The sequence below is a fragment of the Loxodonta africana genome, chromosome 21 (assembly GCF_030014295.1).
Source record: "Loxodonta africana isolate mLoxAfr1 chromosome 21, mLoxAfr1.hap2, whole genome shotgun sequence".
NCBI classification, from domain to species: domain Eukaryota; kingdom Metazoa; phylum Chordata; class Mammalia; order Proboscidea; family Elephantidae; genus Loxodonta; species Loxodonta africana.
The window spans coordinates 55,432,413-55,456,103 of record NC_087362.1 but is presented as its reverse complement, the minus strand read 5'-3'; the positions used below and the strand labels follow the sequence as shown (position 1 = coordinate 55,456,103).

Here is a 23,691-nt window from a genome sequence, read left to right as displayed (position 1 = left end):
TTAATACATTGTTAAAACAAAACTATGCGTACCTTCATGTACCAAAATGACTTTGTTTATGAAGCTATTTTCCAACTCAGTAAAAAAGTTGGTGTTGTTGATGCTGTTTTTTGTTTTGTTTTTTGTTTTAATAGCTTACTTCATGGTCTCTAAAATCTTTACTACCAGATTACAGGACATTGACCAGGTTACTTTTTAACAAGATAACATCTCCATCATAGCTCTACTTGGTAAATTTATCAATATCCCATTTTTAAAAGTTAGTAATCTAATAGCAAATGGAATAATACTAACATACATCGAATGCTTGCCACATGCCATGTGCTGTGTGTTCAATATTTATTGCTCCACCTGACCCTTGTCATAACACCGTGAGGTAGGTACCATACCCATTTTAGAGATGTGGGAACTGCAGCTTACAAAGATTTACAAAAGTCATTTCCAAGGATCAGATGGCCGATAAGTAACTGAGTTCATACTTAAATCTAGGTCTGTCTGATGTGTAAACACGTTTTTATTCCAGGATAAAAAATGGTGCCACCATCTGTTAAACAAACGACCTTCTACAAAAGGGCTGCAATTTGTTTTAATTGGTATCAAAATGACTGTTGTGCTTACCGCGTACCTCACACTGAACTGGAATAACACATTCAAATCTTATTGATATAGGCAGTAAAATACTTAGCCATAATGTTTCATAATCCAAATCCCAAGAAAAGTGTTACACTGAAGCAAAAAAACACAATGAATAGAATTCAAAATTTAGGCCACAAACCTGTTTCAGGCTCAATGGAAAAATAAGGCTGCCCTTCCAAGATACTATAAACCAACTTTGCACTGTTTCCATAAACTGGGTCATCAGCATCAGTAGCTGTTACATTAGTGACAGACGTACCTAATTAAAAAAAAGAGAGAGAGAGAGAGAGAGAAGATAATAATTAACATGCTATTCTTTGCCAAGCACATCATACATAAATCCATGTATGGGAACAAGGAGGCAAAGAAATCTCTTTTAAAATATGGAGAGAGACCACTCTTTCATAACTTCAGCAAAATCCAAGCATTTTTAAGGGAAAGGATACCGCTGGGCTATAGTACTATATAAAAGAAGCCCTTTAAGTATCCGTATTATTTAATATTCCTTTGTAGTTTTCATTTTAAAGATATCTGTTAGACTCATCCAGGCTTCAAGAATGTGCAGAGGAAATAGATCAAAGGAACATGAAACACAAGGTTAATAACATGATGTAACACGGAGGGCTCAAAAAAAAAAAAATAAGCTTTGCAATAGCACAGCTAAATGTACCTGGGAAATTCGGCTGCTGAAGAAGATAGTACAGAAATATCAAAAGAATATTTTGCCCCATCTTATTTAATTCATAAGAATATGAAATTAGATGGGAAACCACAATTAATCAGCATGTTTAGGTAATCAAGCCTTATGGATAAAGAGAATCAAGACCATTTTTCAGATTAATCTTCTGTTATTCATTCACCCCTTCATTCAAAAACTGAACACATATGGCTTGTCTAATATGAGGGAGATGTATTAAGACCAAGTCTATGGGCTCCAGAAGCTTGCAGTTTGTGTGGTGAGGAGGCAACCCTTGGAGCTCCGTAGAAATCCCACTGATTGCAACAGCACTGAATATGGATCTGTCAATTAGTACAGCAACTTGTGGTGCTCAGGGACAGCTTTCTGAAGAAGGCTGCATTTGACTAGAATTATTAAAAAGAGGTAGAGTTGAACCAGGCTGGAAAAGAGCAGAGAAAAAAATTCTAAACAAAAAGAGAAGCAAAAGTAGAACCAAAGTGGGATGAGAGGCCATGGGAAGCTCCGAGAATTTGTGAAACTGGGGAGACGCTGACGAAGGCTGGTGTGGCCACAGGAATCATGTTTTATGAGGACAGGGCCAATGTCTTCCTCATCCAGTAAGCCTGCAGCACATAACAGTGACTGCACACTTACTTAAGAGTTGAGCTGATGGATGAATGAACTACCCATTGAATGAACGAGGAACGGCATATAGCTATCACAGGTCCATTTCCTGGGAAGCAGACTCGGAGATAGAGATTTTATGAGGGATTGTTACCGGGGAGTACTCTCCTATCATGAAGTAAGATGGGGCAGAAGGAACATTGGGGTCACTACAGAGGTCTAAATAGACTCCGCTAGGAGATCTGGGACTGGGATGGCCATCAATAAAAGGGGGCCAGCTTTACACCCCAGCATGAATCAGTTATTGGACGTAGAATTTTAACCAGTTCTGTGTTCGTGGACAAGTAAGAAAACATTATTAAGCTTTAGTACCCTAATCTATAATAAGGGAACAATACTAATTATCCCATTATAAGCTTGAGGTAACTAAATATAGTAATTTATGCAAAGAATACAGAAGAGTTACTGACACATCTGATTTTTGAGCGTTATCACAAATGTAAGGAGCTCTGGTGGCACAGTGGTTGAGCGCTCTGCTGCTATCCGAAAGGTCGGTGGTACTAACTCACCAGTGTGCTCCAAGGGAGAAAGATGTGGCAGCCTGCTTCCACAAAGATTTATAACCTTGGAAACCCTATAGGGCAGTTCTTTGCCGTCCTATGAGGTTGCTACGAGTCGAAATCGACTCCACGGCAATGGGGTTGTGGGATCACTAATGTCATATATACAGTATGTGTGTGTACATCAGTGACTGAATAATAAAAGTCTTCTACACTTTTAAGCAGTGGTAAACGCTGTAATTCATAATTGGGTATGGTTTGGCATAATGACTTTCATAGTAGTTGTATAGGTCGTTATGAGTTGGAATCCACTCTATAGCAATGGGTTTGGTTTTGGTTTCAAGTTTCCTCAAGTTTGGAGGCAAACACAAGGAGACAATCCCAATGATTTCCTTCACAAAGTTATTTCCTTTGTAAAACTATCTTAAATTGACCAATGGAAAATATACATACACACAAATATGCACATACACACAAACAATCTCACATTCTCCCATCTAATGCCCCTCCCCTTAGTTCCCTCTGTAGTATAAAATTGACAACAGCAACTCAAAAGAGTAGATAGGAAACTTAGGGGGCAGTGAGAGTGTCTTAATGGGAGAGGAACAATTTGGAAAAAGGAGGGTGAGAATGGTTGGACAATTTGGAGAATGCAATCAATATCACTGAATTGTACATGCGGAAATTATTAAACTGGTGTATATCCTGTTGTGTATATTCTCAACAACAACAAAAATAAATTATTTTTAAAAATCCTTGTAAGCCCAAAAATAAAATCTCTTTTGATCCAACAAGCACAAGGCCAGGCACTGGGCGTTATCATCAATACAAGTTTCTCCGTATTATGTAAATGGATGGTACTTCAATGAACGTCATATCCCTCAGCCTATACAGATCCCACGTGGTAGCCAAGATGACCTACTGGGCTGGGGACCGCAACAGGACTAAGACAAGCCTTTGTCCACTTCCTCATCCAGGATATTTCTGCCTAATGTCTGGCTTCCCGGGAAATCCACATCCTCCAACTTTAGACATCTGGAAATGAAAAGACAGCACTACTCTCCAACAAGGATGCTACCTCTCCAATAGTGATTCAAGACTGCTGATGGATCTGTACATGGGAATAGATGTGTGCAGAGGTTTTGTGGATGCATTTATCAAGCAATTACCCACGGGGGAAAAAAATGGATGCTCTGAGGTTAATCTTGTAGCAGAAAAGATTTCTAGTTGAGCTGGGATGTAGGCTTCTCCGTGGAAATGCATGCAGAATGCAGACCACGAAGGCAAATTGAAAAGTGAAAACCTTGCAGGATAACGTTTCTTCTAAGCAGCAAGTGTCGGTGTGTGATAAATAGGACCCTGAGTAATACCCAGGAAATATAACAACCAGGATTCTCTGTTTGTGTTTTCATCTGCAACTGTTTTTGTCCCTTTGTCGAGGATACAAGAGACTCATTTAGCTAGCGACTATAAATTTGACACTGTGCCATTTATTCAAGAAAGCCCCTATTATGATCCAACTTGATGCTGATCCTAATTATAATAATATAGCTGTTGTATTTCCAGCTGTTGTCAACAAAAATGATCCCTGTCACCACAATTCAGCCTGCTAGGATCAAGTCAAGTATGCACGCGTCAATTCCAAGGTGAATTCTGCTCTGAACGAACCCATTTTTCTGCGTTGAATTCCTTGGTTAAGTGAAATTTGCCAACGTGCTGTTTGGATTTAATTAACGGAGGGCTTCGCAGTATCATCTGCCTCTTGCTACACCTGAAGGTTTCCTCCCATTAGCAGCAACCCAAACCCAGTGACTTGACGGCATTAGCAGCAGGGCCCACATATATTCCCCCCAACAACAACAGCACACACTACAGGCCAAATTAACCATCAAAGATTTTACACTGTCAGGTTAAGAGGTTCCAGTTTGCTGACAAACTAAGATGAAAGGCCTTCGGGAAAATAAGATGTTGGGGTTTGGGTAGTTCAGCTCTGTTAGCTAGGCTATACTTTTTTATGAGCAAGTCGGCACACCAATTCTGCACATTATTCAGAAAGAAAAATGCTGGTGCTGACGCCCTGAGCAGAAAAACAAAGGTTTGGTGCAGCAGGAAAACAAAGGTTTGGTGCAGCACGAAAACCTGCACACTGGAAAAGCTAAAACTCTTATGATGCGAAGAACACAGACCCCATTTGCAAAGAGTCATTTGCAATCCATTTGCAGAGAATAAGCATTCCAATAGCAGGTGAGGGGTGGGGGGAAGAACCTTGGCAATAGCTGAAATTCAGACAGACATGCATTCCTGGCCTCCTTTTAGCATCTTCAAACTTTTGAATTGACCTTCTACCCTGATGCAGGTTGGATCTGCACAGCCCACAGCCAGAGGGTCTGGCATTATCATCTGCAAATGTCTTGCTTAAACATCCCCACATTTCAAAGATCGCAGGCCTGAGAGGTCACAGCAAGGATGCAACTGCCCTCATGATTTTAATAAAACCAAACCTTCAAACCAATTTCCCTTATATCCTCCTTATGAATTCCGCTAGGACTCTATGGTACGATAGGTAATGGGGCACAGGTGTTGCCATGACAACCTTTTTTGGTTGTTGTTAAATAGCAGAGCAATAATTTCCTAAGACCTGCATAACTTGTTGACATTTAAATTATCACTTACTAGAAGCTGAAGCATCGGGCCCCTGTTGTTGAAAATGTGTCAGGCTACATCATGTTTTAGTCTTATGGAGCAATGCTCTGGGATACCACTGTGCCTGACTGGCATGGCCTTCTAGAGGATTTTTGTTCCTTTGTTTTTTGGTAGACACTCCCTGCCTCCCCACACACACCCCACCATTCAGTTCCAACAGAGCACAAACCTGCATGCGCGTAAGAAAAAAACTGAAAACTAAGTGTCCTTAGTCAATGCCTTTTCATCCTTCCCTCCACCTAATACCATAGTCTTCATCATGCATATCTCCTCTGGGCCTCCAGCAAATTCTCCCAGTGGGAAAGATGGTCTCAATCCCACCAGTATTTTTCAGTTGTGCTATTAGAAGGCGTATGCCAAATACCAGAAACTCCAGGGGATGCCTTAGGGGGTCTTTGCAGGAAAAGGAGGATTAAACATGGCTCAGTAAAAATTAAGGCTTTATTTTAACCCTATGTATGGCGATTTCTCCCCCAATCAAGCTCAGGATAAATAAATAGTGAGCTGTACTGCCTGTCCAGTCAACTGTAAGCAGAAGGACAAGATTCCAGTTCCTTTCAGGAAGCGCTAATCCATACTACTGTTGCTTAACTAGGAAAGTCATGTCAGGCTGGTAAGAGGTTAAACCCATCTCTTTTGTTGGTGATCAATCTTGCGATTTAGCCGATTAAATAAGAGGCAGAGGCAGCGCGGTGAGCTTGCTATCTCAGTTCAGACACCTCTCTTTTAAGGCATATACCACACACGAAAATCCTAAACGATCTGTTCCCTTTTCTGTCTTCTTTTACAAAGGCCTACCCGTTGCTCACTGGGTGTTCTTCTCATGCGCCAACTCTCAGCCTGTAGTGAAATGTCGCTGCCAAATTCTACATGCTCCAAATTGAATTTATTATGGGAACCGGGACAGATTCTTAACTGCAGGCAGGCGGATGGACGGTACCAAAATGCATCCTGTCATTTCTCTGGCTCCACAGTTGGGGACATAAACCGGGGAAATAAAACTCTGTTTCCGTATTTTATTCTGCAACATTTAGAGGTATGAACAGTTTTGTAACTTAATGAAACATCTATGCACACTTAACACTGTGTTTTTAAAATGAGCCTGAAACTTTCCAAAACAATTAAGCACTTCAGGAAATGCATCTGAGCACACAGATGTCTTCTATTCACCCATGTATCATTCCAATGAACATCTGTAATGTGGAGACAATGAAATAGAAAATATTGTACAAAAATGTGGAACTGTAAAACCTCAGCAAAGTTTCCTGTGCACAGGAGAAAAAAACCTACGGCATCCCTCACCAACAACACCAGGCTGGTGACCTACGCATTGCTTTTGCAAACGGATATGCAGACGATTGGAGGTCTGGTGGTGAAAACTAATCAGCTGTCTGTTTTACAGTCTGTGCATAAATAAACGCTTTCAGAATCGGGATGCCTTTTTTCCTAATACAACAGAAAAAAATCATATTGCCTTTTTTGTAGGCTGCCTATTCACAACAATCAAGTCTTTATGTTACCTATGGAATGAAATCCTATAAATGCTTGAGAACTAAGCTCACATGGTTTATGCTTTAGACTGGCAGCTATTTGCAACCTGACCTTGCAAAGTTATGCTACCAATGCAGGCAGGTGCTTTCTAAAGCGTGGCAGGATTGCTGTTGGTGAGAACTTCATTCATTCTGTTTCATTACATTCAATCATCCTGTTCTTCACACAATGACTATCGTATGTAGTATGTACCAGGCACCAAGTTAGATGCAGAGGGTATGATACTGTGCAGGAAACTCACAGTTTCTGTTCTTAATGGTGGCTGACGTTTATTTTAGCAAAGTTTTCCTATGGTGTAGCTTTACTGTGATAAAAACATGTTAATATTTAACTTATTTTCTTGAAGAAGGCAGCACAATATAATACAAAACATGTATTGCAATTATAATAGCAGAAATTTTGTCACCATTGTCTTTACTTACACGACTGAGAACAAATTCTATAACCATGGCTTGCCACTCTCATATACAAGGCAATATGTTACATTTTTAAGATTCAGTTTTCTCATCTGAAAAATGGGAATGATACTACCTGCTTCATATTCTTATTCTGAGGATCCATAAGAATATATAACTGGTTTTTCTTGTTGGCGTGTGGGTGTGTGAGGCAGGGGTCATGGTGCTGAGCTGTATCTTTTCTTGAGCTCTCGAGAGCATGCTGACTTTGTTTGATGAAGTGTTAATTTGAGGACAAGAGGCATGAAAACCAAAATGTACCCACCACAGTGGCTGTTCATTTTTTGTTCTTTGAAAATAAGCTTAATTCTCTAGTTGAGATCCAGAACTTTCAAAAATAATAGTAGCATGGTTGTGGCTGCCTTCTCTTTTTAAATGTGAAAGACAAAGTGAAAAGCCCCTGAGCCACTGCATTATTGGCAAGGGAAAGTCCTAGATGAAACACATGGTTAACTGGGCAATTGTTGCATAGTTATGGTTTCCAGGAAATTAAAATAAATATTTACTAACTCACCCAAAATATCCATCTTATACGCAGTGCTCATGGCATAGCTAAAATAGGTTAAGTTGAACTTATCTCTTATCTGGGCCTTTTGTTATTTTGGTATCTCTTTATTGAGTTCCTGCTACATGCCAAACCTTCTGTTAGTCATCTAAGAAACTGTGCAATTAGAAGATCCTGGCTTTTATGATGAGAAGACGTGTAGGATAGAAGAAAATTAAAGTCAGCTACCAAATGATGTGATAAACTGTTGTCAGTGACACAGAAGTAATGAAGAACACAAGAGGGGAAGCTAAACAGCCAAAGAAAACTTCTGGGATGTGGTGGCATACACATAGAGGCTCAAAGCAAGAGAACGGGTATTTGATTTAAGAAAAAAGATCATCCCAGGTCAAGATTCATGAGTGAGTTGCAAATCAAGAAGAGCCCTCAGGAATTAGATTAATCAGCTGGGACCTTATCTTAAGAAAATGGTGAGTTAGAAAAGGCTTTAAGTAGCCCTTATACACCAATCACACAGACCTTTCTAATCTCCCCATTGATTTTCTTGACCCACACGCTTGCTCAGGCAAACCCTTTCCAATGATATCCCCAACATATCTACCTAACTCACCTAACCCAGATCAAAGATTTAGCTGATTCCTAAGCCAAATTGTTACCTCTTCTGAACTCTTAAAATACTTTGACAGTCTCTGGGGCACCTTTCACTTTTATATATAAATTGCAGTGCATACAGAGTTCTGCTTTTAGAATGAAAGCTTCTTGAGAACAATGCTCTTTCTTATTTTCTCAACTTTACCCTCTAATTCTCCGCTTCAGAATTAACCCACTCCTTCACAAATGTGTCCTTACGAATTTTTCTCATCATAAGGACGGCTCTACACTTTCCTTGTTATACAAGTTGCTACCAACACAGCCAAGTATAAAATATTTATTTATTTAATTGTTGCAACAAGCATATGAAAAAATGAGCATGCATTTATTATTATGTCCATGTAAATAAGAAGGGATAAAGCCTAGACTATAAACCAGGCAAGGGAGCTCCCAAATCTGCTCTCTTAATCACCACATAAAACCAGACTGTTCATGAGAGGCAGAGACAAGATGGCAGAAAAGACAGCCGCTTCCGTCCAGCCCTCTTTACAATAAAGACCTAAAAAAAGTGAAATGAGTATATTTGTGAAAAGGTGGGAGACCTGAGCACCAAAGGCAAGCTTAGACAGTGAACTGAGGGGCAGGCGGAGGAAGAGGCCGTTCAGAAGTAGAGAGGAGTTACCAGACCTGAATTGTGGGGAGCCCTCAGGTACCATTCCCTGAGCAGCGGTGGTGACAGCGGAGGGCTTGTACTAGCGTTCAGCTGCAGTTCCCTCAGAGACAAAAAGCCAACCATACAGCCTATCACACCTCCAGAACCTGAAGAGAACGGTGCTCTCAGCAAAAGCTAACCACTTGCGTATATTTTACCGTGCCACCCGCATACCCAAGCCGACTTCAGCAGCTGAATCCTAGGCCCTGAGTTAGACCCTGGTGAGCACCTAGAGCCATCCTCCCGGCCTTGGGGAAGGAAAAAATTTGCAACTGGGAGGGGGGAATATAATTTGCTAGCTCCATTAACCGGGGGAGCTCAGGACAGAAACGGCTCCTGTCCAAGCGTAAACCATCCATGCACCTTGAACACCTTTCCCTTCTGCATGGACCTGTGTGGGCCTATTTCAGGAGAATAGGCCCTTGTTGGCAGGCTCCTACACTTTCAGCTGTGCGGTGGAGAGGTGGGTGTTTGATGTTTGGCATTGCTTTGTCTATTAAACAAGGTCCTTACCTACCCACACCAGAGACCTAAGGACTGGTAGCTCCACTAAGGTCACCCAGACACCCACGACAGGGGTCCAAACATAACTGGTACATCCCAGTCCTTACAACCAAAAACATTGGGTGACCATGGTCCCTCTGCAGAACCCACCCACCAGCATGCTCTAGGGAACAGAGATGCATTTTCCTCAGGGACACTTGGGGGTCGGAACTCAGCCCCCACCATGTTCAGAGCATGACCCCCTGCTGCAATCAGATACAGGTATATACGCCAATCACCCCTGCCACTCTAAGACTGTAGGACAGAGCCTGTACCACACACTTCATATCAGCTACCTAGAAACCTGAGCTGAATTCATACAAGAAAACTGAATGGACTCCTAGACTGATATACATGATAACAGCTCTAGCCAGCTGGACACAGGATGCCAGAGCTCAAAAGGCGAAAATAATCAAGTTAGCTCACTCAAGCAACCCATAGAGGTATACCAAAACAAAACAGACCAAACAGCTACGACACAGTAAGCAAGCATAAACTAATACAATAACTTATAGATGGCTCAGAGACAAGAGTCAATATTAAGTCACATAAAGACACAGACCATGATCACCTCAACAGGCTCTCAAAACAAAGAATCCATGGATCTTTTAGATAAAACTGCATTCCTGGAAATACCACATGCAGAATACAAAAGTTTAATATACAGAACTCTTCAAGACATCAGGACGGAAATAAGGCAATACACAGAACAAGCCAAGGAACACACAGATAAAAAAAAAACTGAAGAAATTAGAAAGATTATTCAGGAACATAATGAAAAGTTTAATAAGCTGGAAAAATCCATACACAGACAGCAATCAGAAATTCAAAAGATTAACAATAAAATTACAGAATTAGATAACTCAGTAGGAAGTCAGCGGAACAGAATTGAGCAAGTAGAAGCTAGAATTTCTGAATTCAAAGATAAATCACTTGGCAGTAGTATATGTGCAGAAAAATCAGATAAAAGAAATTAAAAAAATGAAGAAACCTTAAGAATCATGAGGGACTCTATCAAGAGAAATAACCTATGAGTGATTGGAGTATCAGAACAGGGAGGGATAACAGCAAATACAGAGAAAATTGTTGAAGATTTGTTGGCAGAAAACTTCCCTGATATTGTGAAAGATGAGAAGATATCTATCCAAAATGCTCGTCCAACTCCATATAAGATAGATCTTGAAAGAAAGTCACCAAGACATATTATAATCAAGCTTGCCAAAACCAAAGATAAAGAGTAAATTGTAAGAGCAACAAGGGATAAATGAAAAGTCACCTGCAAAGGAAAGCCAAAAAGAATAAGATTGGACTACTCGGCAGAAACCATGCAGGCAAGGAGGCAATGGGATGACATATTTAAAAAATTGAAGGAAAAAAATTCCCTGCCAAGAATCATATATCCAGCAAAACTGTCTCTTAAATATGAAGGTGAAATTAAGACATTTCGAAATAAACAAAAGTTGAGGGAATTCATAAAAACCAAACCAAAACTACAAGAAATACTAAAGGGAGTTCTTTGGTTAGAAAATCAATAATACCAGGTATCAACCCAAGACTACAACACTGGGCAGAGCAACCAGAAATGAATCCAGACAGGGAAATCCAAAAAAGCAAAGCAAGATAAAAAAAAAAAAAAAAAGGCCCAAAGCAGGGTAACAGCAATGTTATTATATAAAAGAAGACAACATTAAAATAATAAAAAGGGACTAAGAAATGTAATCATACACCTTCCATATGGAGGGGAAGATACGGTGATACAAAGAAGTAAAACATAGTTTTAAATTTAGAAAAATAGGGGTAAATAATAAGGTAACCTACAAAGGAGACAAACTATTCTACTCATCAAAATAAAATACAAGAGAAAAATACAGACTCAGCAGAAACAAAATCAACAACAACAAATATCAGGAAAGGACAATATATAAAGAAAATCTCCTCAGCACATAAAATCAAGTGGGAAAAAGAAACTGTCAACAACACACAAAAAAAGACATCAAAATGATAGCACTAAATTCATACCTATTCATAATTACCTTGAATGTAAATGGACTAAATGCACCAATAAAGAGACCGGCAGAATGGATTAAAAAACAAGATCCATCTATATGCTGCCTACAGGAGAGACACCTTAGACTTAGAGACAAAAACAAACTAAAACTCAAAGGATGGAAAAAAATACATCAAGCAAACAATAATCAAAAAAGAGCAGGAGTGGCAATATTCATTTCTGACAAATAGACTTTAAAGTTAAATGTATAAGAAAGGGTAAGGAAGGACAATATACAATGATTAAAGGGACAATATACCAAGAAGATATAACCATATGAAATATTTATGCCCCCTATGACAGGGCTGCAAGATACATAAAACAAACTCTATCAGCATTGAAAACTGAGATAGACTTCAACACACCACTTTTGGTGAAGGACAGGACATCCAGAAAGACGCTCAATAAAGACACGGAAGATCTAAATGCCACAATCAACCAACTTGACCTCGTAGACATATATAGAACACTCCACCCAACAGCAACCAAGTGTACTTTCTTTTCCAGTGTACATGGAACATTCTCTAGAATAGACCACATATTAGGTCACAAAGCAAGCCTTAGCAGATTCCAAAACATTGAAATATTACAAAGCATCTTCTCTGACCATAAGGCCATAAAAGTGGAAATCAATAACAGAAAAAGCAGAGAAAAGAAATCAAACACTTGGAAACTGAACAAAACCCTGCTGAAAAAAGACTGGATTATAGAAGACATTAAGGATGGAATAAAGAAATTCAGCGACTCCAATGAGAATGAAAACACTTCCTATCAGAACCTTTGGGACACAGCAAAAGCAGTGCTCAGAGGCCAATTTATATTAATAAATGCAGACTTTGAAAAAGAAAGGGCCAAAACCAAAGAATTATCCCTACAACTTGAATAAATAGAAAGAGAGCAAGAAAAGAAACCCACAGGCACCAGAAGAAAAAAAATAATAAAAATTAGAGCTGAGCTAAATGAAGTAGAAAACAGAAAAACAATTGAAAGAATTAAGATGATCAAAAGCTGGTTTTTTGAAAAAATCAACAAAATTGATAAACCACTGGCCAACCTGACAAAAGAAAAACAGGAGAGGAAGAAAATGACCCGAATAAGAAATGAGAGGGGCAATACTACAACAGACCCAACTGAAATTAAAAGAATCATATCAGATTACTATGGAAAACGATACTCAAACAAATTTGAAAATCTAGAAGATATGGATGAATTCCTAGAAACACACTACCTACCTAAACTAACACAAACAGAGGTAGAACAACTAAATAGACCCATAACAAAAGAAGAGATTGAAAAGGTAATCAAAAAACTCCCAGCAAAAATAAAAGCCCTGGTCCAGAGGGCTTCACTGCAGAGTTCTACCAAACTTTCAGAGAATAGTTAACACCACTACTACTAACGGTACTTCGGGGCATAGAAAAGGACAGAATACTACCAAACTCATTCTATGAAGCCACCATATCGCTGATACCAAAACCAGATGAAAACACTACAGGAAAACAAAATTATAGACCTACATCCCTCATGAATGTAGATGCAAGAATCTTCCTCAAAATTCTAGCCAATAGAATTCAACAACATATCAAAAAAATAATTCACCATGACCAAGTGGGATTCATACCAGGTATGCAGGGATGGTTCAACATTAGAAAAACAATTAATGTAATCCACCACATAAATAAAACAAAAGACAAGAATCACATGATTTTATCAATTGATGCAGAAAAAGGCATTTGACAAAGTTCAACACTCATTCTTGATAAAAACTCTCAGCAAAATAGGAATAGAAGGAAAATTCCTCAACATAATAAAGGGCATTTATACAAAGCCAACAGCCAACATCACCCTAAATGGAGAGAGCCTGAAAACATCCCCACTGAGATCAGGAACCAGACAAGGATGCCCTTTATCACCACTCTTATGCAACATTGTGCTGGAAGTCCTAGCCAGAGCAATTAGGCTAGATAAAGAAATAAAGGGCATCCAGATTGGCAAGGAAGAAGTAAAAGTATCTCTATTTGCAGATGACATGATCTTATACACAGAAAACCCTAAGGAATCCTCCAGAAAACTACTGAAACTAATAGAAGAGTTCAGCAGAGTATCGGGATACAAAATAAACATACAAAAATCAGTTGGAGTCCTTTACACCAACAAAAAGAACATCGAAGAGGAAATCACCAAATCAATGCCATTTACAGTAGCCCCCAAGAAGATAAAATACTTAGGAATAAATCTTACCAGAGATGTAAAAGACTTATAAAAAGAAAACTACACTACACTTCTGCAAGAAACCAAAAGAGGCTTACATAAATGGAAGAACATACCTCGCTTGTGGATAGGAAGACTTAACATAATAAAAATGTCTATTCTTCCAAAAGTGATCTATACATTTAACGCAATTCTGATCCAAATCCCAAAGACATTCTTTAATGAGATGGCGAAACAAATCACCAATTTCATGCAGAAGGGAAGAGGCCCTGGATAAATAAGGCATTACTGAAAAAGAAGAACAAAGTGGGAGACCTTACTTTACCCGATTTTAGAACCTATTATACTGCCACAGCAGTCAAAACAGCCTGGTACTGGTACAACAACAGATACATGGACCAATGGACCAGAATTGAGAATCCAGACATAAATCCATCCACATATGAGCAGTTGATATTTGACAAAGGCCTCAAAACAGTTAAATGGGGAAAAGACAGTCTTTTTAACAAATGGTGCTGGCATAACTGGATATCCATCTGCAAAAAAATGAAACAAGACCCATACCTTACTCCATACACAAAAACTAACTCAAGATGGATCAAAGACCTAAATATAAAATCTAAAATGATAAAGATCATGGAAGAAAAAAATAGGGACAACATTAGGAGCCCTAATACATGGCATAAACAGTAAGTATACAAAACATTATTAAGTATGTAGAAGAAAAACTAGATAACTGGGAGCTCCTAAAAATCAAACACCTGAGCTCATCCAAAGACTTCACCAAAACAGTAAAAAGATTACCTACAGACTGGGAAACAGTTTTTAGTTATGACATTTCCTATCAGCACCTGAACTCTAAAATCTACATTATACTGCAAAAACTCAACTGCAAAAAGACAACCCAATTGAAAAATGGGCAAAATATATGAACAGACACTTCACTAAAGAAGACATTCAGGTAGCTAACAGAAGCATGAGGAAATGGTCATGATCATTAGCCATTAGAGAAATGCAAATCAAAACTACAATGCGATTCTATCTCACTCCAACAAGGCTGGCATTAATCCGGAAAACAGAACAGTAAATGTTGGAGAGGCTGTGGAGAGATTGGAACACTTCTACACTGCTGGTGGGAATGTCAAATGGTACAACCACTTTGGAAATCTATTTGGTGCTTCCTTTAAAAGCTAGAAATAGAGCTACCATACGATCCAGCAATCCCACTCCTTGGAATATATCCTAGAGAAACAAGAGCCTTGACACAAACAGATATATGCACACCCATGTTTACTGAAGCACTGTTTACAATAGTAAAAAGATGGAAGCAACCAAGGTGCCCATCAATGGATGAATGGATAAATAAATTATGGTATATTCACACAATAGAATACTATGCATCAATAAAGAACAGTGAGGAGTCTGTGAAACATTTCATAACATGGAGGAACCTGGAACGCATTATGCTGAGTGAAATTAGTTGCAAAAGGACAAATATTGTATAAGACCACTATTATAAGAACTTGAGAAATAGTTTAAACTGAGAAGAAAACATTCTTTTGTGTTTACGAGAGGCGGGATGGGGGGATGGAGGGTGGGAGAGGGGCATTCACTAATTAGATAGTAGATAAGAACTACTTTGGGTGAAGAGAAAGACAGCACACAATACAGGGGAAGTCAGCACAATTGGACTAAACCAAAAGCAAAGAAGTTTCCTGAATAAACTGAATGCTTCGAAGGCCAGCGTAGCAGGGGCAGGGGTGGGTAACCATGGTTTCAGGGGACATCTAAGTCAATTGGCATAATAAAATCTATTAAGAAAACATTCTGCAACCCACTTTGAAGAGTGGTGTCTGGGGTCTTAAACGCTAGCAAGCAGCCATCTAAGATGCATTAATTGGTCTCAACCCACCTGGATCAAAGGAGAATGCAGAACACCAAGGACACAAGGTGATTACGAGCCCAAGAGACAGAAAGGGCTACATGAACCAGAGACTACATCTTCCTGAGACCAGAAGAACTAGATGGTGCCCAGCTACAACCCATGACTGCCCTGACAGGGAACACAACAGAGAACCCCTGAGGGAGCAGGAGAGCAGTGAGATGCAGACCCCAAATTCTCATAAAAAGACCAGACTTAATGGTCTGACTGAGACTAGAAGGACCCCCGTGGTCATGGCCCCCAGAACTTCTGTTGGCCCAGGACAGGATCCATTCCTGAAGCCAACTCTTCAGACATGGATTGGACTGGACAATGGGTTGGAGAGGGATGCTGGTGAGGAGCAAGCTTCTTGGATCAGGTGGACACTTGAGACTATGTTGGCATCTCCTTCCTGGAGGGGAGATGAGAGGGTGGAGGGAGTTAGAAGCTGGTGAAATGGACAGGAAAAAAGAGAGAGTGGAGGGAGAGAGCAGGGTGTCTCATTAGGGGGAGAGTAATTGGGAGTTTGTAGCAAGGTGTATATGGGTTTTTGTGTGAGAGACTGACTTGATTTGTAAACTTTCACTTAGAGCACAATAAAAAATATTTTTTAAAAAACAGACCGTTCATGAATTTCACATAGTCAAGTGCAGAGAATGGGACCTAATATTTTACTTTTCCTGTATAGCAACTTAGAAAGTGAGTTGCATATAAGTAACTGGTGAATGAGTAAATGAATGCGTGAATAGCTATTTTCTATAGGAAGACTGATTCAGATATTAATGCAGCAAGTAGTTTCCTTGATTTTTTAAATTGTGTATTAATTCTATGGCTTTGTTTTATTTTTATGTTTTCAGTCTATTAAAAAAAAATTTTTTTTTTCAGTCTATTAGAGAAGATATATTAGAGATTTTTCTCCTACTCTTATGAGGGTAGCCAGGATCTTGTTTTCCGAAACATGAGCCTACTTTTGAGCTCTAAACATAAACTAGTGTGTTAGGAACTCTTACTGAAGCTGATGAAAATTTCCTGTAGAAGAGCTGAAGGTCTGAAGACTTTATTTCAAAAGCCTTCGAAGGTGGAAAGTGTCATTACCCAGGATGAGTTTCCAGGGACTAAGTAAATTGGCAAAGATGGCAGGGTCCATAGGTAACAGGCTAGAGTCTGTTGGGCTTCACAACCCTATATCAGGAATGGCTGCAGCCATGTCCATGATGGGTAAGAACCCAGGTCTGAAAACTGGGAATTGAGCACAGGTTTATCATGGATGGAGTAAGTACAAAGCCACCTTCCATGGAGTTCGGTAAGCATTGGACTGATACAGAACTGGACCAGGAGATTCCATTACAGCAGGCAATGGCAACACCATGTAATAGTAAAAGACAGTGGCAGTGGCCATAGATGGGTAGGTGAGAGGCTAGACTCTACTTCCCTGCTAGGAGAGCGGATGTCAAATAGAATTTTCTATGCTAAAACTAAATCCTCTATATTCCTATGATCCATGAGAGTAAAGGAATAAGGAATCCTACAAGGAGCCGTGGTGGCACAACACTTGAGTGCTTGGCTGTTACCCAAAAGGTTGGTGGTTAGAACTTACCCAATGGCTCCGCGGGAGAAAGATCTCCTGATCTTCTCCCATAAAGATTACTACCATGAAAACCATATGGGGTTTGTAGGATTAAGGTCATAGTTTCATGGAACATCTCAGTTAAACGGCCTAATAATAGGTTTAGTGCTTCTGTTCTACCTCCTAGTTCGTTGCATAGTGCCTGGGATCTTAAAAGCTTGCAAGCTGCCATCCAAGGCACAACAACTGGTCTCTATTCACCTGGAGCAGCAAAGGAAGAAGGAGAGTCAGGAATAAGAAGAGGATATGGAATGTGTGGCTAATTGCCTCCATGAACAACTGCCTCCTCTGCCATGAGATCAGAACTGGATGGTGCCCATCTACTATTAAAACCCCACCCACTGCCATCGAGTCGATTCTGACTCATAGCGACCCTATAGGACAGAGTAGAACTGCCCCGTAGAGTTTCTATTTTTTTTTTTTTGGCATTGCAGGCATCTTTATTGTACACCTGTTAGGCCATGAATTCATAGGGAATAGGTTCCAGCAGCTCAGGCTCCTTTCCATAGGTTCTCACAAAGTGTGCCTCTCGGGGTGGAGCAGGCTGGCGCTTCAGTTGAACCCAGGTACCTTTCTCTTTGGCTTCCTTCTTTTTCTGATCATTTTCCTTCACACGTTTCAAGAAGCTATCTCGGCTCTTAGAGTGCTGAATGTGCTCAACACGCACGTTAATTCTCTTAGCAAGAATCTTGCCCTTGTTTGTTCACAATAATGCCAACAGCATGCTGGGTAACATTGTAGACTCTCCCAGTTTTGCCATGGTAACATTTGTGGGGCATTCCTTTTTGAACAGTGCCCCTTCCCTTGATGTCTACAATATCACCCTTCTTGTAGATTCGCATATATGTGGCCAAAGGAACAACGCCATGTTTTCTAAAAGGCCTAGAGAACATATAGTGGGTGCCTCTTCTCTTTCCCTTTGTTTGTCATTTTGGCGAATTACTGCAAAATGGCGGTTCTGGCCGAAAGCTAGAGTTTCTATTACTGAACATTTTTATTAAAGATTTTATAGAAGAATCCTGATTAAAAGGGGGAAAATGCAGAAAAGAATTTCAAATCATCATGGACTACAGACTTCTGGGACCCATGAAGGTTGGATGAATTCCTAAAGCTATTGCCCCGAGATCATCTTTAAACTTATACTAAAAAAAATCCCCTGAAGTCTTCTTAAAACCAAATAGCTTCGATTAACTTGTAAAAACTATCTGTCTTGAGTGTTATGCTCTTTTAAGAACTATCTATATGGGACCAAATTGGTAACAGCAACTCAAAGGATTAGATAAGGATCTTAGGGGGCAGTGATTTTATGTTAACAGAGGAGGAACAACTCAGAAAAGGAGGATGAGAATGGTTGCACAACTCAATGTCAGTATATGGTACATGTAGAAACTGTTGAATTGGTATGTTTTATTGTTTATATTCTCAACAACAACAATGAAATAAATATATATATTTTTTAAATGGTTTCATAAAAACCCTATGGGGCAGTTATACTCTGTTACATGGGGTCACTCTGAGTCAGAGTCAACTAGATGGCACTCGACAGTAACAAGTCAGTCTTGCTAGTATGGTCTTGAGTATATTCTACTTAAACTGGAGAAAATTAAAAAAGGTTATGTTTCTTGAATCTGATCCACTTCTTGCCAAATGCTCCACCAATATTAATAGAATAGCTTCTTAATCCCTACAAAAAACAAGCTAGTAAACAAACAGTATAACCATAACTTCCAGGGCTAACCCAGGTAATAATTTAAGAAGATGGTATTTAAGTCTAGCTCCATCTGATCCAAAGTCAACACGTCTTCTCTACTATTAAAATAAAAAAAAAAAAAAAAGGGAAAGAAGGCACAGTATTTGTGTTCTGGTATTAGTATATTTAAATTAAATTTTGCTTCTTATTACAGGAGTAGCACAGTGGTTAAGAGCTACAGCTGCTCACCAAAGGTTTGGCAGTTCAAATTCACTGGCTGCTCCTTGGAAACATTACAGGCAGTTCTACTCTGTTCTATGTGGTCACTATGAGTCAGAATCGACTCCATGGCAACAGGTTTGGTTTTGTTTTTGTTTTTTTAAAGGAGTATGGACTCTACCGTGGAAGGTCTAGAGAGAAATCACCTGGTCCTAATTCTAAGTTCTAGTTGGTACAGGACGCGTGATGCCATTAATTATCTCCTTGCTACTGTCTAAGGTCTTTTATTGTCCCTTATTTCATTTTATACTAAAAAAAAAACTCTATAAAGCAGAAAGCATTGTTTTCATTTTTAGATGGAAGAATAGGCTCAAAGAAACTAAATAAAATTACTAAATCACAGTCAGTAGATGGCAGAGACAGTATTTTAACCCAATTTTTTTTTTTTCTCATATCCAGAGAGTTTGACTCTAAAATACACGCATAAATAGTCAAGGTCACCCATACGTCTGAAACCCAACAATAGAGCAAAGAACATCACACATATCTAATCCCTACAAATAACAAATACGGTGAGGGTTTTCATCAGAAAACTAGCCTTGGCAAAGAGATATCACCCAAAGAAAATGAACTATTGGATTTGAAATCAAGTTGATCCAAGTCTATTCCTAACCCCGTACTCAGCCTCTCTAGTGCTATCTTAAATGAGTACACAGCTATAGATGCATGTGTACTCATTTAAGATCCTGTTTTATTTCCCTCAGGTCATCTAAAAACAGGTGTGAGAGGAAAAGGAAGTTTACAGTTGCATATGAAGAAGCTAAGTGTCATATTAAACAGGCAGAGTATGGCATAGAAATAAAAATAGTAGAAGATGAGAGTGAGATCATGACATCTGCGTGCCTAGAGATAATTAGAAAAAACACATTGGATACTCCTTAACTAAAATCTTGGCAAAAATAAAATAACATATAAAAGGTTAGGCATTGGGTTTACCAAAAAACGATTAACGATCAAGCAACATCGTGAATGCTTTTCAAACTGGAAAGACGGAAAGAGTAAAGTGAAAGAATGAAGTGACAGGCTGATTATGTTTTTAGCCCTGAAGACGTATGGGTGAATCTGAAATGGTCCCTGCTTTTAAGTAGTTCCACTTAACATTAGCAGGAAAACTGAATTAATATTTCATCTCTTCATCTTGTTCTTTGGATTCTTCTTTGTTTTGATCCTTCTTTCTCTCCCTTCCTTAGTCCTTTCTTCTCATTCTGTAAGTGGTAATTGCTGTATGCCATCAAACTGTACTTGGTTCTGGGGGATCAAAAGGGAGTATGGGTCCTTCCTGGCCCATCGGGAGCTCACAGCCCAACAGGGAGAAAGATGTGGAAAAAAAATCAGCATATAAGCTATAACTAGGTGTATTCAGGTAGTGGTGGGTTTGCAGAAGAGATTGACTCCAAGTACTGCTGCTGCGGAAGGGTGGAGGGCAGGTTAGGGAGGTGTGAATGAAGTCTTATTGATGAAATGGCGTGGTTAATACCTCAACTTCAATGGTAGTGTTCCATTCCAGAATACTGACTTCCTTGCTAGAAAAAATGAACCCCATTTGCGTGTTCACATGCTATTTGCACCACCACTCTCTTAATTTTGATCACATTGAAGTAAGACTTCTTCCCAAATAGTGTTTTATTTGGGGAAAAAAACTCCAAGTGTACAAATGTACTAACATTTGAAAATACCAATATTTTCTTAGATTTTCTTAAATTTTACTTGAGATGGCCTGCTGGGAAATAGTAGCTGTGCTATGTACTTACAAAAGGTAAAAGCAAAGATGATCAAAATTGAAAGACACACAGAGAATTTGGGGAAACATCAAAGAACAGCCGGACTTTGTTTAAAAAAAAAAAAAAAACTGAAATGTTAAAGTGCCCCGCTCAGTTCACATACATAATACTTTTTTTCAATTCTTCCTGATTATTGTATTTAAGAATCTTTGTTGAAAGAGGGCAAAAAAGACTATATATTGTCCAACAGTTGTGCATTTCCAACTATATTTTACAACATCTACAATTTTTTTTTCTCTTAACATTTGTGTTTACCCTTTAGGCTAATTTGTAGTTGACCCCAGTAATACAGCCCTTTTAACCAACATTTTGTGACAATCATTGATTTAGCAGTCTTGCAGTGCCTTAAAAATCAATGCATCCAGAAGAAGGGACTGGTAGGACTTTATAATATCCCATCTCGTTTTTATCACAAATTTCCAATTCACCAAGTTCCTGTCTCATTATTTATACGAGACAGGGCATGTTGATGAGATACACAACCAGTTCTGTCCCTTTTGGCAATCCATCTAGAACTGAAGCACAATTAATATCTTTACAGCTGTCCTCCAGGCAGAAAGAAAAATGTGGCAGCAAGTATTCTGTACATGTCTGAGTGTAAATGTGCGAAATGAGGGGCGCTGGGATATATCTTAAAAACAGTGGAATTTGGGCTTTTCTTTAATTTCTCCAGAGAACTGTTTTCAAAACAGTATTTCATACAGGAAATGAAACTACCTTTAGTATCTCTCCAGATTTCTCAAGGAAATAATTAGGAATCAGGATGATCATTAAATACAAACCACATATGGCCATTGTTCAAAGGGGAAATCCCATAAAATTCCAGAAAGCGCCATATCATTTTCCCTTCATTTTTTTTTTTTTAATCCATTGTCAATAGTCTGTTTTACTTTCATATGTTAGCTTTTTCTTTAATTAGATACTGAAAATTATGATCAAGTATGTTCCCGGCCCACATAGTTACTTGATATAATTATCTCTTTTAGGCTTCACATAAACCCTAAAAATTAAATTTATATCAATTTAAGATTCCTAAAAAAAGGTAGACTCAAATGGGGTGCTTAATACATGTTTAGTTTTTAATCCATTCATCTACTTAATTACAGATATGTTTTCTACATGGGTATTTGTAGCATAATTGTAACAGAAGGTGCCTCAGGAAAGTAAATATATATAAAACCATTAACCAGTAACCAGTTGCCTTGATTCTGACTCATGGCAACTCTATGTGTGTCAGAGCAAAACTGTGCTCTATGGAGTTTTCAATGGCTGGTTTTTGGAAGTAGATTGCCAGGTTTTTCTTCCCAAGCACCTCTGGGTGGACTTGAACCTGCAACCTTTTGGATAGCAGCTGAGCACATTAACTGTTTGTACCACCCAGGGATTCATATATACAATCTCAAAACATTTGATTTAGTAATTCCAACTTTTAGAAGTTATCCTAAATAATGGACCCATACAGGGGCAAACATTTCTGTGCTAGACTACGATAGACCAATTAAATATTTATTTAAGAAGCATTTAGAATAGCTCTCTGGAAATAGCTATAATAATAGCAAGTAACATAGTTTTAAAAAATAGCTGGAGATAAAATGAGATGCACAAAACTAAAACAACCAAAGAAAAATAACAGGAAATATTGACTAAAAACAAAACTAAAATGTTTAGGCCCAGGTCCCAACAACAAACAGTTACGTGTACTTAATCATTTGGCTATATAGCTCCTATATGACTAGCAGAAACACAAATCAGCAGCTACTTGGGAATGAGTCTGAAAACACTGGCTGGACAAATTTGAAACCATTAAACAAAGCACAATTATGTCAGAAAACAAATGTGTCTGGTTTGAAAAGAACCCTAAAAAAAAAAAGTTACTGCCGAGTTAATTCTGACTCACAGCAACCCCATGTGTTTCAGGCTTTCATGGCTGGACCTTTTGGAAGCAGCTCGCCAAGTCTTCCTTCAGAGGTGACCCTGGGTGGATTTGAGCCACAAACTTTTCGTTTAATAGACAAGCGCTCAAATGTTTGCACCACCCAGTGCTCCCCACTGGGTACATGATTCCTCCACCTAGGCCAGAATCCCCTGACAATCTGTGTTTAAAAGAAAGGTCCCTAGGTCCTACCCCATAGAAATGGATTCAAATTCTGAGAGGGGGGAACAGAGACTGGACTCCTGAACAAGGCCCTCTATGATTTTGAAACACATCAAGCTCCTGACAATTTTCTCCTGATGGGGTAAAATGCCTTTTGTGAGTTAGGAAGAGCAAGGGGTGCTTACATCCTTTAAAAAGTTATACGTTATTTCAAGTTTTTAATTACAAAAGTAATACATACTCACTGTGGGAAATACACTTCTTTTAGGAGGCAACTCAAAGAGACACCTGAGAAGACACAGAAGCGAGAAGACTGGGCTTTTAGGATGGTGCAAAGAAGTGTTAAGAAGTTAATTAGCACCTGCATTCTAAAGAGCAGTCAAGTACAATTTAGGACAGATGGGGGGTCAAACACTGTGAAAAGCACGAGGGGAGCCTGGAAGATTTGCAAAAGATAACAGCTTAAGCTTCACTTTCGTTA

At 39.0% G+C, this 23,691-nt stretch overlaps 1 protein-coding gene and 1 pseudogene across 1 annotated transcript in view; both read right to left on the bottom strand.

Annotated features, from left to right (window-relative positions):
• Nucleotides 1-17,426, bottom strand: part of CDH8 (cadherin 8) — a 146,394-nt gene extending 128,968 nt beyond the window's left edge. The window contains exons 1-2 of the mRNA XM_064273505.1: nucleotides 17,336-17,426; nucleotides 776-895 (exon numbers count right to left, since the gene is read on the bottom strand). Of these exons, the coding sequence (XP_064129575.1) occupies nucleotides 776-895; nucleotides 17,336-17,426 (211 nt within the window). The remainder of the gene's footprint in view (nucleotides 1-775; nucleotides 896-17,335) is intronic.
• Nucleotides 17,427-17,770: 344 nt separating this feature from the next.
• Nucleotides 17,771-23,691, bottom strand: part of LOC104846535 (large ribosomal subunit protein eL21-like) — a 45,429-nt pseudogene continuing 39,508 nt past the window's right edge.